We start from the raw sequence: 18,762 nt of genomic DNA, 5'->3' as shown, positions 1-18,762 counted from the left end.
CCTTCTGTCTCCAATGGTCTAAATAGGCTGTATCTTATTGGATTTTATTATGTACGATAGTATAAGCAAAAACTGGATATTATTATGTACGATAGTATAAGCAAAAACCTTTTAAAGACAAGGAGATTATACAGAAACCATTGTTCATTTTCTGTTAGTCGATTCTAAATACTCTGTAATGCTGTCCTTCTCTTAAATGGTTTTACATTGTTTTGATATACTTAATGCTACAGTATACGAAGTTGTACTCAAGGATTTCAAGGAAAGAGACAATATGGTAACTACTTTTAGGTTAGGATTATCTGGTGGTGAAACACTGTTCTGCTTAAATGGTTATGTTTTGATCTGTGCTGTTTCGTTGTTATGCCCTCTTTTATCTCAATCTCCACTCCATTATTTACTTTTTTATCTTTATCCTTTTAATTAAAGGAAAAAAAATAGCAGGATATATTATAGTAACCCACTTTGACTTTTCATTACCTTGATTTAAAGCCCTGTATTACTCTCACCATCTGGTTTTTAACTGATGTTCCCCTATTCTGTTTTGCTGGATAGTATCAGGTTCGAAAGTTTAGGCATCAGCTGTGAAGATAATGAGATTCATTATGACGCCCATTCTTGTTGACTTTTATCTACTTTTGAAGACCTACAATGTCTCCAATGTTTTGGTTTTGTCGGTTTTATTCTTTACTGTTTTGTTCAATTGTATTATAACTAATGATATAGGCAATTCTATTAGAGATAGCGGGAGGCATTATGGTAACCATTGTTGATCACCTTATATTATGTTTTTACATTATCTATTATGTCCACCCTTTTGACTTGACCGATTCTGTTCTGTTATGTCACATTTGGTTTTACTCTCTTCCAAAAAAGTAATAAGAACCGTGGGAGCAATGAAACCCAAAATGTGTAATAGTCATGGTACAAAAGAGAGGAAAAGAAAGTGCTCCAAACTATATAACTGCATGTATATTTAAGTGTATAAGATAGAAAATGATATCACAGAGTTTTATTGGATCAATGAACAGAACTGTTTGCAGTATCATTGATGGAATGTCCACTTTACAAGCTTTAATTTTGTGACTTGAACAATTATTTCTAAGATGACAATATGTAATCCATTGACTAGTAATTTCCTACTGTTCATTTTTTTTCTGTAAATCTGTATAACTTGTACCCTTTCCCTGCTTTTTTTTTCTTTTCTCCTTAAATAAAATTAAAAAAAAAAAAAAAACAAAGAAAGATTCTCATAATTTTTCCAAAAAATCAATTTTAAAATTTCCTTCGCTCCCTAATAGGTAAGATACACAAATTGTAAAGGTAAATTAACCTCTCTCTAACCAGACTGAATGCTTCACATATTTTAGTACCAGATACACTGGATAATGGCACCTATTTTCTTTTTATATTTATTTTATTTTTTTCATCATTGACTAACAGAAAAATCCCACTTTTTGTCTCCTTTCCCTCATTTATAATATATTCACTGAATTTCAGACCTACGTTTAAATTATGATTTCACCATTATCCACAATATGATCATGGCCAAATCATCTAATATGTTTAGGTTTCAATTTTCTTACCTGTAAGAATGAGACTAATATCTGCCCTATTTTCTCTACAGTATTGATGTAAATATTAAGTGAGAGAATATATAAATTCTGTGCCATAATTATAAATTTTAAAAAGCTAACATTGGGGCTGGGGATTTACCTCAGCGGCATAAGCGCCTGCCTTGCAAGCAGGCAGTCCTGAATTCAATCCCCGGTACGGATAAAAAGACAAAAAAAAAAAAAAAAAAAAAGCTAACATTATACTAAGTAAAATAGATTATTATTTTTAAGTGATTCACACATAATCAGTTTCAGAAATTTTTCTCCCTTGAATAAATGATACTTTAACTGCTTACATTATTTAAGATATGTTCCTATCATGGTTACAGAAAATGAAAGCTGTTTCTAAACTTTTGTTTAAATTAAGTGGCTTTGGGCGTGGTGGCACATGCCTGTAATCCCAGCACTGGGGAGGCTGAGACAGGAAGATTGCCATGAGTTGGTGGCCAGCCTGGACTACATAATGAGACTCTGTCTCAAGAGAAAGACAGAGAAGCAGAGCCACACCTTCCTGTGAGCCAGGGCCTGCCTTGGGGAAAGGGAAGAGATTGAGCCAGAAGCCAAACCACATCTTCCTGTGAGCCAGCCAGTGCATGGGCTGGGAGACACACACACCCGTAAACAGTGGCTGACTCACAAGACTCAGGGTAAGATGATAGCAACTGAAGTGAAAGGAACAGCTTGATGCTTGTGTTGTTTGACTGACTTTTCAGGTCTTGGACTGGTGATCTGGGCATCTATTAGGAGGATGGCAGTGCACACTGTGTTAACTGTAGAGGACTTCCTTCTCTCGTCTTTGAAATCCAATGTTTTGTTCTGTTTTACTGTTTGGTTTTATTGCTGTATCAGCAACTATTCTGAAGATAACAGTACGCAATATAACAACCATTGTTAAATTCCTATTATCTTGTTTTGAAAAACCTATATTGCTAATGTTTTTCTTGTGGTTGTTGTCATTTTGCTTTTGTTGTTTTTTAAGTTTGTTTGCTTGTTGATTTTTCTGTTTTCTCTTTAAAATTAAAAAAACAAGCCCTTCCCTTGCGCACCCAGCATGGGCAGAGAGAACTAGGCAATCTGCCTCTGCCTGCCGGGTGCTGCTACCAGAAAGCCCTTTCTTCTGTGCACCCAGTGTGCACAGAAGACAGGAGATCCTCCTCTGCCTGTTGTGTGCCACCACCCAAAGGCCACATCCTGCAGATGGCCAGCGTGGGCAGAGATCTACCTTCACTCTCAGGAAGCTGCCACCACCTTCCTGCAGGCAAGCAGCAGGAACAGGAACACACAGCCAGGTAAGCCCTGTGCATCCATAGGCTACCATTTGAGACCCTTGGTTCCCTCAAGACAGCCATCATCCACTAGCAGAATCAGAAAAACACACCCCTACGTGTCTGCCACTATCTTGGAAGTTTCAGTATAGACACACAGACAGAAAAGCAGCAACACCTACACACCCCTGATCACCAGCAAAGCTCCAGTGTAGCTGCATAGCTCTAGAGAAGCCTGCTCCACACCCTGCTACCTCCCTGTAAATCTGGAATTTGAGGAACCCAGGTGCCTGTCCCACCCCCCTACACTGCCTAGGGGCAGCCAATGTGGGAAGTACCTGGGGCACCACGACCAGCTTGTTGGGAGGAACCCAAGAGAATGTCAAGACAAAGGAGCAAAAGGCAAGCTCAGATCTCTAGCCCACACACCTCTAGCCCATACCGTGATGGAAGAAAATAGAAGTCACACACCTGAAATCTCTGAGAGGACAGCAACTTCAGGAAACAACTTCATGAGATTGAAAAAGCAGTCAAATCAGAAATAATGTCTCAGGTAAAAGAAATCACAAACATACTGAAAGAATTGTTCAGCAGGTCTAAAGAAGACAGAGACAGTAAAGGAGCATACAAAAATTAGGGAAACCTTGAATGAATGTAGAAAGGAATTACAATGCATGAAATAGATTCAAAGAGAAATACAGGAAATTAAAAATTCAGTCAAAAGCTGGCAAAACCTTTTGAAAGAGACTGAAGGTAGACTTTCAAACCTTGAAGACAAAATTGCAGCTAGTGATCATGAAGGGAAAGATCTCTTAAAAATAACACAGAATCAGGAAATAACTCAATGGCTGCAAGATGATGCAAAGAAGCATAAGTTAAGAGTGATAAGTATCAATGAAGAAGCAGGGGTCAACACAAATGAAATTAAAAGGATATTCACAGAAGAAAACTTCCCAAACATGGGAAATTGTTCTGGCATGCAGATAAGTGAGGCATATAGGACTCCAACTATCCATAACCAAAATAAATCTACACCCAGACATGTAATAATCAAGATCCCAGAAATTCAGCACAAGAACAGAATATTAAAAGCTGTTAGAAAAAAAAAAAAAAAGATAGATCACTATAAAGGAAAAGCAATTAGAATCACAGCAGACCTGTCAGCACAAACCATCAAGTCAAGAAGAATTTGGGTTAAAGTGTTTCAAACCCTGAAAGAAAACAACTTCCAGCCCCGATTGATCTACCCCACAAAACTATCTTTCAAAATTGATGGAAAAATAAGATACTTCCATGATAAAGAACAACTGAAGGAATTGACTACCAAACTAACCCTACACAAAGTGATGAAGAACATCCTAGAGAGAGATAAAGATGACCATGAACAATAGCAGAGGAGGATCACCAAACAAGACCAGCAACTGAATGAAGGGGTAAAGTGGAGGGCCAACAACAGGAGGATAACAGGGCAGAGACAAACTAATGTATGCTGGTTGTAACCATTAATGTAGATAACCACAGGTCAGCAATAAAAAGAAACACAGGAGAGTAGATCAAGAAACAAGATCCATTAATATACTGTGTACAAGAAAAACATCTAACTGGAAAGGAAATTCATAGACTGAAAATCAAAGAGAAAACAATTATTCCATGTGACAGGAGAGAAAAAAAAGAGTAACTTGCCTATCAACCACAAAATGAATAAGAAAGATACAGTATTTTCACACAGTGGAAAGCTACCCAGCTATAAAGTTGAGTAATCTCAAAGTTCCTCTAGACAAATAGACTCAACTGGAGATCCTGTTGTGGCCAAAACAGTTCGAACTCATATCTGTGAACCCTCGCATAAGAAACAGGGGTTAATGGGATCCAAAAGCCAAACAGTTATTGTAAGAGTAAAGGGGAGGAAACACCTGGGAGGAAAGGTGGAAACTACTCGCAATTTCTTACTGTCTTATCTTGAACTCAAGCATTGTTTACACAATTTTGTTAGGTTTGGCTTTGTTCTGTCTTGTTTTGTTAGATTTTATGCTGTCAGATGGTAGGAGCAGCTACTTTGAATATAATGGGATATTTTATGGTAATCATGGTTTCCTATTATATTGCTTTAAAGTCTTATAATGCTTTCATTCATTGGTTTGGTTTTATTGTTTTGTTTCATTGTATTATGTGTGATGGTATGAATAGCTATTTTGAAGAAAACAAGACATAGCAGCCATTGCTGATTTACTGTCATGTTGTTTTGAAGCCCTACCATGTTTTTGTTCTTCTGTTTTGATTGGTTCCATCCTGTTGTGTTTTATTTGATTTTATTATGTGTGATGGTATAAACAAATTTTTTGAGGAAAATGAGATATTATAGTAGCCATTGTTCATTTCCTGTTATTTAATTTTTAAGTCCTGTAATGCTTTCATTCTTTAGAATGATTTTATACTATTTTGTTATTTTTGATATTATTGTGTGTGAAGGTATGCTCAACCATTTCAAAGAAAAGAAACATTATGGTAGCTACTGTTGATGTCTAATTGTCTGGTTGTGAAGTGCTGCATTGCTTGCATTGTTATGTTCTGATTTGCTTTGCTCTGTTCTTTTTTTAAATTCTCTTTAAAATGAAAAAAATTTAAAAAGAAAAAAATAAAAAGTTGGATAACCCTAAAAAAATAAAATTTAAAAAAGAGACAAAGAGCAAGCCAATATATCTCAATTCCTGAAATTATTGTGTAATGTTTTATATGCTAATGTATTTTTATGCTAACATATTTTTAAACTACAACCAAAATGTGTTCCCAAATGAAAAAAATTTTAACAATACTGTCATATCCCCTTAAGTATATGTATCTCAGTAAAAGTTACAATCTATAAGTAAAGATGAATCATGCCTTCCTTAACTTTGGCCATTTTCCCATTTACTTAATAAAAATGTGAGTACCTACTAAATGTGGGATGTGTACTACATATTGCTTATAAAATTATGAAAAAAGACCTCGCATGAGACTATCCTGGCTATGAGGCAAACAAAACAGTGCCTAAACCTACATATAAACACGTAACACAAACTTTGGTAAGCACTGTAAGATGAAGACAAGGTGTTGGAAGACTAAACAAGGAAGCATCCTGACAAATTATCCACATGATAATGCATATGACCTGTGACAGGGTAAAAATGAAGCGTCTTCCATTCAAAGGTCATGAAGAGTTTACTCTGAGGCAGAATAGTAAGGTGATTGAGAGGATCTATCCTAAAGCCAGATTGCCTGCAATTTAATCCACTCTCCACTCATCAGCTTTGCGATAGGAATGAGTCATTTAAATACTTCGTGTCTCAATGTTTTCAATTTTCTCATGTATAATTTGGGAAAATATCAATACTTTCCCCCACAGGATTGTTATAAGGACTGAATTAAAAGACTTTTGTGTTATTTTGCAAACCATAAATCCAAAGAAAAATTAACAGAATTTGACAATCAGTGTTAGTTCACACTAACCTGTTTTCTAGGTGAATATTTCTAAAGGGTTTTTAGAAGAGGGTCTGGCACCCAATTAACAAACCACCATATTTACGCAGTTATGCTAGCTAGTTATTTCAAATAAAATAAATTAACGCTACCAAAATTATTTGTAAAATTCCTTTCAGAGAGAACTGGTCATTTTCTCCTGCGATCCTAGAGGGCATTTTACATAGAAAAAAAAGGGTGTGAGGATGGAGGGAAGGAAGGCAACAGCAGTTAGGGGAGAAAGAAGAGGAAGAGCCCAAGGTCATCCCAGTATCAACACTCAGAAGGTCAACAGCGCACTCTGCTGGCCCCATGTCTCTACTACATATATCAGCCAAAATTAAAATGAGCTGCTACATTCAATTAAACATAATTACCTTTATTAAAGTATATAGAGAATGTTAGCACTTATTTAATAAATAAATTCAAAGCTCACAAACATAAGAATGTGTCTGTAACAATATCTTGCCAATTTCAATGATGTACTAAAAGAACGAACCTAAATTCCAGAGAAAATATATGAATGGTAGAAAAAAGAATTGGAATATTAACATTTTAATATCCGTATCAGAATTTTTTCTTAACTTTTTTTATCACTTTGACCATGCAGACATTGATGCCCCACTAGATCTGATATATGAATTACCAATATAAGAAAATTAAATGCCAGGAAAGAGAACAAGCAGTGGATTCTAGGTTATCCACATAAGATAGAAACATTATTGTCTTTTTTTCAGTGCTGGGGATAACCAGACCAAAACAAAACAAAAAAAAACTAAGCTATGTTATAGATGAAGTGGACTTAACATATCTAAAAATATTCTATTAAAGAGTTACAGAAGACACATTCAATAGCACATGAAACTTTCTCCAAATCACATCATACAACCAGCCTTAACAAATTCAAAATAATTTCTTGCACCTTATTAGATCATATGGAAAGAAACCAGACATCAACAGGAAGGAAAACTACAGAATTCCCATAAATCCATCAAATTTGAAGACACTTTTGAACAGACAGTGGGTCACTATAGAAATCAAGGAATAAATTTCAAAACTACAGTGAGATTCCATTTCAGAATGGAACTCTGGATTCCCAGGCAGAATGGTTATTAAAAAAAAAATAACAGTTGCTGGTAAGCACGTGGAAAAACAGGAACTTTTTATACACTGTTGGTGAGAATGTAAATCACCAGTTACTACAAAAAACAGTCCTGAGCCGTGATGGCAAACCTTTTAGGGCTTTCAATGATACACACAGCCTGAGGTGGCTGGCACATGTGCTATAAGGTTCACCACCACTGGTCTAGAGGTTCCTCAAAAAACTAGAACTAGAACCATCATTAAGATCCAGCCATACCACTCCTGGATCCTTAACTGAAGGAAATGAAGTCAGCACACAACAGAAACACCTGCAGCTGGGCATGATGGTAGTAATAATCCTTGGAAGGCTGAGGCAGGAAGATCGCAAGTACAAGCCCAAGCTGAACAACTGGACAACTTAGCAATACCCTACTTCAAAAAGTAAAAAAGGGATTGCAGTTCAACACAAAGGCCTTGCGGGAGAGAGGAAAGAAGAGAGAAAGAAAAAGAAAGAAGAGGAAGAGAAAGAAAGAGATACAAGTGTCATCTGCATACTTGTGTTTATTATGGTACTATTTACAATAGCCAGGCTGGAGATACAACTCAACAGCACTGGCAAGCTCAAGGTCCTGAGTTCAATGCCTCATACAAAAAAAAAAAAAAAAAGTCAAGTATGGAATCAGTCTGGATGCCCATCAACAAATGAATGCATTAACAAAATACAGTATATGCCAGGCATAATGGCACACACCTGTAGTCCCATAATTCAAGAGGCTGAAGCAAGAGGATCACTGCAAGTTTGAGGCCAGCATGGGTTACATAGTAAGTAAAAGGCCAGCCTCTGAACTATACAGCAAGACTCTGTCTCAAAAATATAAAAATAAAAATACAGTATATATAAACAATGGTGTACTATTCAGCCATAACAAATGAAATCATGTCATGCACAAGAGAATTGAAAATAAGTCAGTCACAAAAACGAGAACTGCATGTTTTCTTTTTTTTTTTCTTTTGTCTTTTTGAGACAGGGTCTCGCTGAGCAGTTGAGGTTGGCCTTAAGCTCACTTTGTAGCCCAGGCTGGTCTTGAATCCGCAACAATCCTCCTGCCTCAGCCTCCCGAGCGCTAGGATTATAGGTGTGAGCCACCACGCCCGGCTCATGTTTTCTCTCATATATAGGAACTAGAAAAAGAATCTGAAAGTAAAAGAGAAACTATTAAGGAAGGAGAAGAGCTCCAAGAGGAAAGTTGGAAGGAAAGAGAAGGTAGAAGTGAAAGCAAATCATACATGGAAATGTCACAGTGAAACCCAACAATTTACACAACTAGCATATTTAATAATTACGACAAAAAGACGTTTAAGTGATCTAGATTAAAATATGATAAAATGTGAGACATATATGATCCTTCAACATAAAATTTCTAAAATATAGATGGCATTTTTCAACTATTTTATCTAAAAAAATTTTTTTTGGTTCTCTTTTGAGACAGGATCTCACTATGCAGGTCAGCCTAGCCGGAACTCACTAAGTAGCCCAGGCTGGCTTCAAACTCACAGCAATCCTCCTCCCTCTCCTCCCCAGTGCTGGCATCACAGGTATGTGCTGCCATAAGTGGCAAAAGTTTGATCAGTTTAACACTCACTAAAACATGAAATTATTATGCATCAAATTACTATATTATTCTACTTCCTTACTACAAAGTCTATAGAAAATACTTTTGTAAGTTATAATGTCCTTTTTGCAAAGAATAAAAAATGTTGTCACAGAAACCAAGCTCAGTCCTAAAAAAAAATTCTTGTCTATGATATCCAAAAATATCATTCTTTAAATAAGCTCTATTTATAGTCCCTTTATTCTTTTATGTTCATGGAGATGATTAGTCCTACTTCTTTGGAATACTAGGTGTACTATTTCATGCTAAACATCCATGAGATATTTAAGCTTACTAGCAACTTAACCAAAATAAAAAACAGACATTCACATGCACTGACATTTTCTAATGATTATTTCTATTCCTACTACTTATTCAATTTTTGTTTGGAAAAAAATAAAATGGAAAATGTTGATCATTTTACCTCAGAATTTATGGGATTTGTTTAACCATTCAGAAAGTATATAAAATGACTTTACATATTCATATTCTTTATTACCAACTCCCAAAAAAATATTAGAACTCAACCAGTTTTATTTGCAGTTTTTTTAGACTGCAAATATGCTTTGATTCATATAGTTTACTATATGCATGTTTAACTAGTATGCCACATACCATTTATGTCTTCTTACAAACAAAAGTTCTGTGTCACACTAGTGAAATATTACAATTTGAGTTACAAGATTTAACTGAGATTCAGTGTTCAATAAATATTCACTTATAAGACACTGTCAGAAACCAAGACTTTTAACATTATGAATAATAAATTATCCATTTATAACAAAAGTATCATTCCATTTCTACAGAAATAGAAAATTAATTCATCTAAAGCCAAAGAAGAAAACATAATTTCTTATATAAGTATAAATATAATTATACACTATTGATAACACCATAACATTAATAACCCACATACATCAATATATATGTAAAAGGAGAAATCAGTAAAAACACTTAATTCAAAATTTAGGTACTCAGTCAAGTGGTCTAGATTCTAAAAAGGTTTCATCCTTACAAGAAATTAAAAGAATTTTTTTACTTAATTCCTTTTTACCTTAGACCTATGTTGGGAGCCGCAGCCCCGAGCCCGGTCGCCTCACTTGGCGGACGTGAGGCCTGTAGTAAAGAGTGAGGCCTGAGGTAGATTACCCCTCCCATCGAATATGCTAGTTTCCTGCTTACCGCGTAAACAACCCGCTCAACAATATAGTCTGCCTAGCAACTGATGATGTTAGCCAATCAGCTTGCCTTGCTTACTTTAACATGATTGGACACTGTATCCGTATATATACCGGTGCCACCCCTGGGAGGAAGTAGAAGCCAGGTAGAAGCCCGGAAGTAGAAGCCCAGAAGGAGCTGCGGAGAGCGGACCGATAGAGGCTTCGGGGCAGACTGAAGCACAAGAGGAGCCGCGGAGAGCGGACCAAAGGAGGCTTCAGCTGGGAGAACCCAGGGCAGGCTGTACGGAGAAGAAGAATAAAAAGAAAAGGTTGTCCACTACCAGACTGTGTCGTGTGTCCTTCCTGCCGGCCGGGAGCGGACATCGACATTTGGAGGCCCGCCCGGGGACTGATCACCCCCGAGACGTGGAAGTGGACAACGCTCCAGTACAGAGCTGCGAGACAGGTGAGTTGGGGATAAGCCTGGGCTCTGGGTGGCGCGCACCTACAGGGCTTTTAGACTCCCCTCAGGCTCACGCGTAAGTGGCGGATTCCTTGGGCCTCACGCGGTGAGTAACATATTAAAAAATGGGAAACATGCTAGGTAGCGGCACTAAGAGCGAGGGTGGTTGTGGAGAAAGCTCTCAAGAGCTTACAAAAGTACGCAGGGTATCTGAGCAGGCCCAGTCAGGGAGCTCCCGAGAGGGGTCTGTCAAGGGGAACAAGGATGCTAAGGAGGAGGACGGGGCTCTAGCCTCGGAGTCGTCTGACTCCGAGGACGAGGGAAAGTTGAATGGCAGGGAGGCCAAAGAGACTAGCTGTCAGGAGCCTAAGTCGCTCCATAAGGAGTCGGGTCTGCGGAAGAGTAGAGAGCTCCTGAGTGCGCCCCGGCGCGAGAGGGAGGCGAAGCCTTCCGCCCCACCTTGGGGGCCGTTTCCGGAGGCGATCCCTCGCCGCGGGGCGGCCGCCCGGGAGCTCCCTTCCTCTTCGCCAGAACAGGAAGTGATGCACGGGCCCCCATTTTCCGCCCAATCACGGCCGCTGTCTTATGCTCCGCCGCCGGCAGGTCGGTATTTTCACAGGTGGCTTTGGCAGGGGAGACGCTTGTTTCATGAGGTACATCCACCACCTGGGATGGATAGTGACCCCTACGAGATATTTCCTGTACAAGTAGCTATGGGTCAGGGACGCAATGTATGGGAGCCTTTTGAGATAAAGCAGATTAGAGAACTTAAAAATGCAGTTACAACTTTTGGGCCGACTGCGCCTTACACCATTGCCATGCTGGAGAATCTGTCTTCTGGGCCCCTCACCCCCGCGGACTGGATTCAGCTGGCGGGGGCGTGTCTGCCCTCGGGTGGTTACCTGGATTGGCGAGCCTGGTATGCAGAGTCCTCTGCAGAGCAGGCTGAGAGAAACGCCAATCGGGGAGACCGGGGGTGGAACAAGAGAATGCTTGTGGGAGAGGGTCGGCGCGCTGATGGTCAGACTCGGTTCCCCGGCGCTCTCTGGCGGGGAGGAGATAGAGAGCCATCCGCTCCGCCCTGGAGCTCTTTTCTAAAAGCGGCTCCCCGCCGAGAGGCCGCCACAGGAAACCCTCCCTTCCCTCAGCCGGCACAGGAAGTGACGCCCCGTTTCACTCTGTCGCGACCGCAGTCTTATGACGTCGCGCCGCTGGGCAGACGGTATTTTCATGGGCGGCTACTCTGCCGAGCAGGCTGAGAAAAACGCCGGTCGAGGAAAAAGGGGCTGGGGATTTAGCTCAGCGGCTTAAGCGCCTGCCTTGCAAGTGTGCAGTTGTTAGTTCGATCCCTGGTACCAATAAAAAAAAAAAAAAAAAAAAAAAAAAAAAACGAAAAAGATAAAAATAAAAAATAAAAAACAAAAAGGGGGAGTAAACCCTCGAGGTTTGATCCCTGGTGATGTTTGGCAGATGGACATCACACATATACAGGAGTTTGGGACTCTTAAATATGTTCATGTTTCCACAGACACCTGTTCTCACGTCATATTTGCAACAGCAGAAACAGGTGAAAAAGTGTCTAATGTGATCAATCATTGCCTGGCGGCTTGGGCCGCATGGGGCAAACCAAAAATATTAAAAACTGATAATGGACCAGCCTATATAGGCAAAGCTTTCAATGAGTTCTGCAAAATGATGGAGGTTCAATTAAAACATGGTATCCCATACAATCCCCAAGGTCAAGGAATCATTGAGAGGGCTCATAGAAGCCTCAAAGAAATTTTACAAAAACAAAAAGGGGGAGTAGGCCAAGGCCTGGCCCCAAAGGCACGATTATCCATGGCACTATTCACACACAATTTTTTAAATTTAAATAATGATAATCGCTCCCCAGCTGTGGAGCACTGCAACCCTTCCCCCAACCATAAAGGGTGGGTGAAGTGGAAAGATGTCCTGACAGGACAGTGGATGGGCCCGGATCCAGTGGTCAGCTGGAACCGAGGCGCGATTTGTGTTTTCCCACAGGAACCGGGACGAGAACCACTGTGGATACCGGAGAGACTGACACGGGCAACAAAGCCCTCGACTGAAGATCAGACCTGCCCTACTGGAGATCCATCACAGACCAACCAACAAGATGAATAGAAATAGCGGTAGCCCGAAATGGACAAAAAGATCCTCAGGCATATGCATGGCTTGCTCGATTGGCCCACGACCGAGTCTAGATATGGCGGGCATCCTTCATTCTCCTCCATAAGGTGACAATACACAGCAGGGTAGATGAGTCAATGACGGGTAAGAGCGTGCCTCCCCAGCACGACTCGACCTAAGCCAGGCCCTACCCCATCCTGCACGTAAGCCGCTGGACTGTTAGATGCTGCCCAGGTCTAAATTTCTCTCCGAGGGGATTTCTTTACGGAGAGGAAATGAGTGCAAGCTTGTGTGCATCCAGGTTCCGTCCAGTTTGTGCCTGGCCCTAGAAAAAGGACGAGGGCCTCAGGGCCTTGGCAGACCATGGGACGGCCGACCAGGGTCTAAGCCAAGGACCTACGGTGGGCCTACGCATAGGGCATAAGCCTCTGCACCCAGTCCAGGAAGGGCTACGATGCGCACATTTATAAAAAAAAAATAAAATAAAAAAGGGGGAGATGTTGGGAGCCGCAGCCCCGAGCCCGGTCGCCTCACTTGGCGGACGTGAGGCCTGTAGTAAAGAGTGAGGCCTGAGGTAGATTACCCCTCCCATCGAATATGCTAGTTTCCTGCTTACCGCGTAAACAACCCGCTCAACAATATAGTCTGCCTAGCAACTGATGATGTTAGCCAATCAGCTTGCCTTGCTTACTTTAACATGATTGGACACTGTATCCGTATATATACCGGTGCCACCCCTGGGAGGAAGTAGAAGCCAGGTAGAAGCCCGGAAGTAGAAGCCCAGAAGGAGCTGCGGAGAGCGGACCGATAGAGGCTTCGGGGCAGACTGAAGCACAAGAGGAGCCGCGGAGAGCGGACCAAAGGAGGCTTCAGCTGGGAGAACCCAGGGCAGGCTGTACGGAGAAGGAAAATAAAAAGAAAAGGTTGTCCACTACCAGACTGTGTCGTGTGTCCTTCCTGCCGGCCGGGAGCGGACATCGACAGACCTAACTTCTCAAAATTTGAATTGAATGGGCTGAGAATATAGTTCAGTAGTAGAGTGCTTCCTTAGCATGCATCAGGCTTTGGGGATAAATTTCCAGCATTATCAAAGGAAAAATACATAAATACCTTTTCACAGTACTTAAAGATAAGAACTACAAATATATACTATTATTCATCAATATTATGTAACCTTTATTACCAGAAGTTGAAAGACAAGAACTATAAATATGTGGCTAGATATTAAATATTCTAATCCAAAATGCTCCAATATCTGAAACTTTTTGAGCACCAACAAGATGCCAAAGTGGAAAATTCCACACGTGTGACAGGTCACTGTCAAAATACAGACACACTAAATATATTGTACAAAATTATCTACAGGCTATGTGTATACAGTATATTGTGCAACAAATGAATTTCATGTTCAGACAGGTCCATCTCTAAGGTATTATATAAAATCAATGCACATATTCCAAACTCCAAAAAACTCCAACATCTGAAATATTTCTGGGCCCAAGCATTTCAGGTTAGGTGTATGTATCTAGAAATATTCCAAAATCTGAAATACCTAAAAGCACTTTTTATAATGGCTACATAACCTGTACTGGCTGCTGCAACTACTACATCTACTATTTACAGCTTAATTGCTACAATATACCACTATCCTTTAAGAACTTTATTAACTACAATCCTCATGAGCAGCCCTGTGCAACCAGCACTGTTACTGTCCTCATTTAGCAAACTAAAAAAACACACACACACATGGTGTCACACACCTTTAGTTTCATCTACCTGGGAGACAGAGATGCAAGGGTTGCCTTACTTCAGAAGTTTAAGGCCAATCTAGGAAACATTGTGAGACACTAACCATTTAAAAAATAAAAAAAAAATTCTAAGGGAAAAAACCTGTTGATCTTTTTTTTTTTGATATTGGGAATCAAACTCACAACTCATTTGGTATCGAGCTTACCAAGCAAGTACTTGAACCACAGAACTAAATCCCTGGCCCTAAAGCCTACTTATCTTATACAATCTCAGCTTATTTTATACTTGACTTCCTTATCCCTAAGCTCCTGTTTACTTCTTTCCTTATCTTGGTGTAGAACTCTGCTTAAATGGCTCCAGGACCTCTAAGAAGGATATAACAAAGTAATTAGAATATTTGCTAAACATTACTGACACCCTTTGTAGGTTTTAGCTCTATCTACTACTTATCACCTTCATGATCTTAGGCAAGTTACTTAGTTGTCAGTTTTCTTATCTGTAAAATGGGAATAGCAATAATAACTACTCAACAGTTACTGTAAGACTTCAACAGGATTCTATAAATATTTATTGAGGGGCTGGGGATTTAGCTCAGCGGCATAAGCGCCTGCCTTGCAAGCAGGCAGTCGTGCGTTCAATCCCTGGTATCGATAAAGACCAAAAAAAAAAAAAAAAAAGATAAATATTTATTGAACAACTAATATATGTCACATGGTTTTCTGGACACCAGGGATATACATGCAAAAGACTGACATTACATTCTGAAAGGGCATATGGATAATAAACAATTAAATTTAAATAATAAGGCTGTGAAGAAAATATGGTACCATGAAATAAAATGAGAATATATTAGAAAAGCAAAACATGCTATGCATGTTATCATGATGATAACTGACAATTTAATATCAAAAGTTTCTAGCTGATTTCTAGTTATAACACTTTCAATGACTATCCTCAACAAAGTACAACTAAATCTGAAAGCACGATTTGTGACTATCTATGCATGGGTGACAGACAGTCGGTAGAAAAGGCCAATTGGCCTATCTTGTACTTAGGATGGATCTTTTTCCAGGCATCGTTTTGTAATATGATGTGCTGGTTATTTAGCTAATATTTATTTCACTGAGTCTTACATATACAGATCTTACAGATGCCAACACATTTTATTATACAATACCAAAAAGTAACATTGTGGGGCTGTAACACGTAGCCCAGCGGCAGAGTACTTGCCTAGAAGGTACCAGGCCCTCAGTTTGGTTAAGGGGAAAAAAGGTCAAATCTTATATTATCAGTAGGCTTTACTCAGTGTTAAAGTCTGAAGTATCAAACACCTGCCAAGTTCACAATGGTATACAAAAATTTTGCAAAATTCTGATTTTTATATGAAAGCTCAAATTTTATCTAGCTCCCTCATTATCAAGAATTACCAAAAAAAGTTACCACAGTCACCCTATAAATCACTTTCAAGTAAAAATAATATTTCATGAAAAAATGTGGCTGATTTACCTCACAAGCCAAACTATCCCACAAATGCTTTTCCTCAAGACACTGTCCTGCCTCTATATGCAAGTATTTCTTGAGAACTATTTCTTCACACGAAATGTGAGAAATACTAAGAGCTGAGATTTTAAAATTCATCATTTTTACTGCTCATTAAAGACAATTCTAAGAGAAAGTGGTACTTTCTTTTGTTAGCTTTAAGTTAATGTTAGTAAAGACAATTATTGTTAATAAAGACTGGGGCCACTACTTTGATTTGTGCTAAACATTGCTTTTGCACCACCAGTGCAAATGTCAAGACAAAAAAAAGGCAAAGGCAAGTAACATCTTACTGTTACTCTGAAAATACATTTGACCTCACAGGTCAACCAAAAAAAAACTTAGGAATCTCTGGAGCTGTTTGGATTACTTCTTAAAACTTGCATCCCTAATAGTAAAGAACTTCAGGGAATGTTGTTTACAAACACTCAAATATATAACAGAAAAAGAACTTTCAATTTCTCTGTAGTGCAAGTTTTTCATTTTACAAATGAGGAATTGAGGAACAGAGGGAATAGCATTTACCACATCACACATTAGTAAGCAACATTTGATGGCACTTAGGACTTTTCAATTGTGTTTTACTATTCTTTAAATCAAACTAGTTTTTCCTTTGTAAAAAAGCAGATTTAGAAAATCTCAAATTTTTCTTCTTTAAAGAATAGCATAAATACATACATTTTGTGAAGAAAAGGAGTTTCTCTTTCCTAATGGAGAGTTGAGTTTCAAAATGTTCCCTGAAGCATCTTGTGCATCTGAATGATGCACCTCCTTTTCAAAACAATGACGCTTTCTAATCTGTAAATACACAACCAGATGAAGTGTAATATAAATTAAAACCAATTGACAGGGCAGCTGCTAAAAGGTCAAAATACCTCTCTGGGGTTTTTTTTACATTAAAAAACAAGACTATTTCTAACTGGCAATAATCAAACAATGTTTCAAAGCACAAAGATACATCTCATTATAGCACTTAAATGGAAAAGAAGAGAGTAACACCTATTGAATTCTAATCAAAATAGTTTAATCAGTAATATATCAATATTATAGCATTGTAAAATAATCTTACCATAAAATAGTTCTACTATGTAGACATCAAATAAAGTTCATCAAATTAGATATCAAATTAAAGTTCAATCTCATATTTAATTGGAAAATAAAGGTAAGTCAAACATGTAAACCTCACTGTACAATGAAAACACCTCAGAATAAAATTTTAAAGTTTTCACAGTCATGATTTCCTAAATGATAAAATAAATTACTTATTATTATCACTTAGTAGACATCAGATAAATTGACCTAGATTAAATTTCTTTCACAAATATCACTAAGTTTTCCTTCCAAACTATATTCCTACTTTTTTTCTATGTGGCAAAGACCTATTTAAGTCAGAAGAGGGTAGATATTAATCATTCCATTCCTACCAAAGGATAAAAGAAATGAAAACCAATTAAGTCAAAGAATATATGTTTTACAATTTACACTGTACCCTACTTCTAACATCTAACTCTTAGGTACAGTCTTAGGAGGTGAGACTCTCTATAAATTCACACTTCATTTATAATTTGTGCTTTTGCATAAATAAAATCACATTCTATTTCTAAAGAGGTTTACTTATAGAAATATTTTAATTGTGAGTAGAAGAGCTTAATTTAAACTACATAAGAAAGCAAATATTTTGATGCTGGTGTGGCACTGTATGCCTATAATCCCAGGTCTCAGAAAGCTTGGAGAGGAGAATTGCCAAATTCAAGGCCAGCTGGGCTACATAGTAAATACCAAGCCGACACACACTACAGATATGATCCTCCAAAAACAAAAACAAAACAAACAAGCAAATACTTTGAGCATATTCAATTAAAAGATTAAAGGCCAATTAGCACTCTTCATAATTAAGCCTAATAAAATTCCAGTCTCGGCGTGGTATGTTGGCACACACCTGTAATCCCAAACTCAGGAGACTGAGGCATGAGAATTGCTATGAGTTCAAGGCCAGCCTGGGCTACATAATGAGTTTAAGGCCAGCCTGAACTGCATAGGGAAACCCTCTTTCAAAAAGACAAAAATATAAAATAAAATAAAATTCCAGTCTCTTATTCTGAGGAAAAAAACTTTCCTCACCTGTAAAAAGTATACTTCGTTAAAAATACCTGGTAATTCAGGCCTTTTAATAATTTTAGAAATATAAACTGGGCATGGTGGCTCACACCTATAATCGCAGCACTCTTGGGAGGCTAAGGCAGAAGGATCCTGTGAGTTCGAAACCAACCTGGACTACAAAGTGAGCTTAAGGCCAGCCTAACCTGCATAGTGAGACCCTGTCTCAAAAAGAAAAAGAAAAAAGGAAAAAAAAAAAAAAAATACACAAATTTTATCATGTAGGACAAATCAAAAACTCCATAAAAAGACTTTGTCATTATACTAAAACTATCAATGCCAAAATATTCATAACGTGAATATTCATACCAAAGCTGTTTTGATCAAAAATTATTAGATAATAACAATGGAGTGGAGACACTTAAAAAGTGCAAAGTTGCCATATTACCAAAATATGGCTTAAGTAAATATTTTGCTGTCAAATCCTCATGC

At 38.5% G+C, this 18,762-nt stretch overlaps 1 protein-coding gene across 2 annotated transcripts in view; it reads right to left on the bottom strand.

Annotated features, from left to right (window-relative positions):
- The window catches only part of Brip1 (BRCA1 interacting helicase 1), a 188,184-nt gene that overhangs the window by 158,329 nt on the left and 11,093 nt on the right, over positions 1–18,762 (bottom strand). For both annotated transcript variants that reach the window (XM_063250881.1, XM_063250882.1), the window contains exon 6: positions 16,852–16,971. In XM_063250881.1, the coding sequence (XP_063106951.1) occupies positions 16,852–16,971 (120 nt within the window). The remainder of the gene's footprint in view (positions 1–16,851; positions 16,972–18,762) is intronic.

This window comes from Cavia porcellus, unplaced genomic scaffold (genome assembly GCF_034190915.1).
Source record: "Cavia porcellus strain 051 isolate PalLab524CR breed Dunkin Hartley unplaced genomic scaffold, mCavPor4.1 scaffold_6, whole genome shotgun sequence".
Lineage (NCBI taxonomy): Eukaryota > Metazoa > Chordata > Mammalia > Rodentia > Caviidae > Cavia > Cavia porcellus.
The sequence above is the reverse complement of the archived record's forward strand: the minus strand, read 5'-3'. Positions and strand labels throughout refer to the sequence as shown.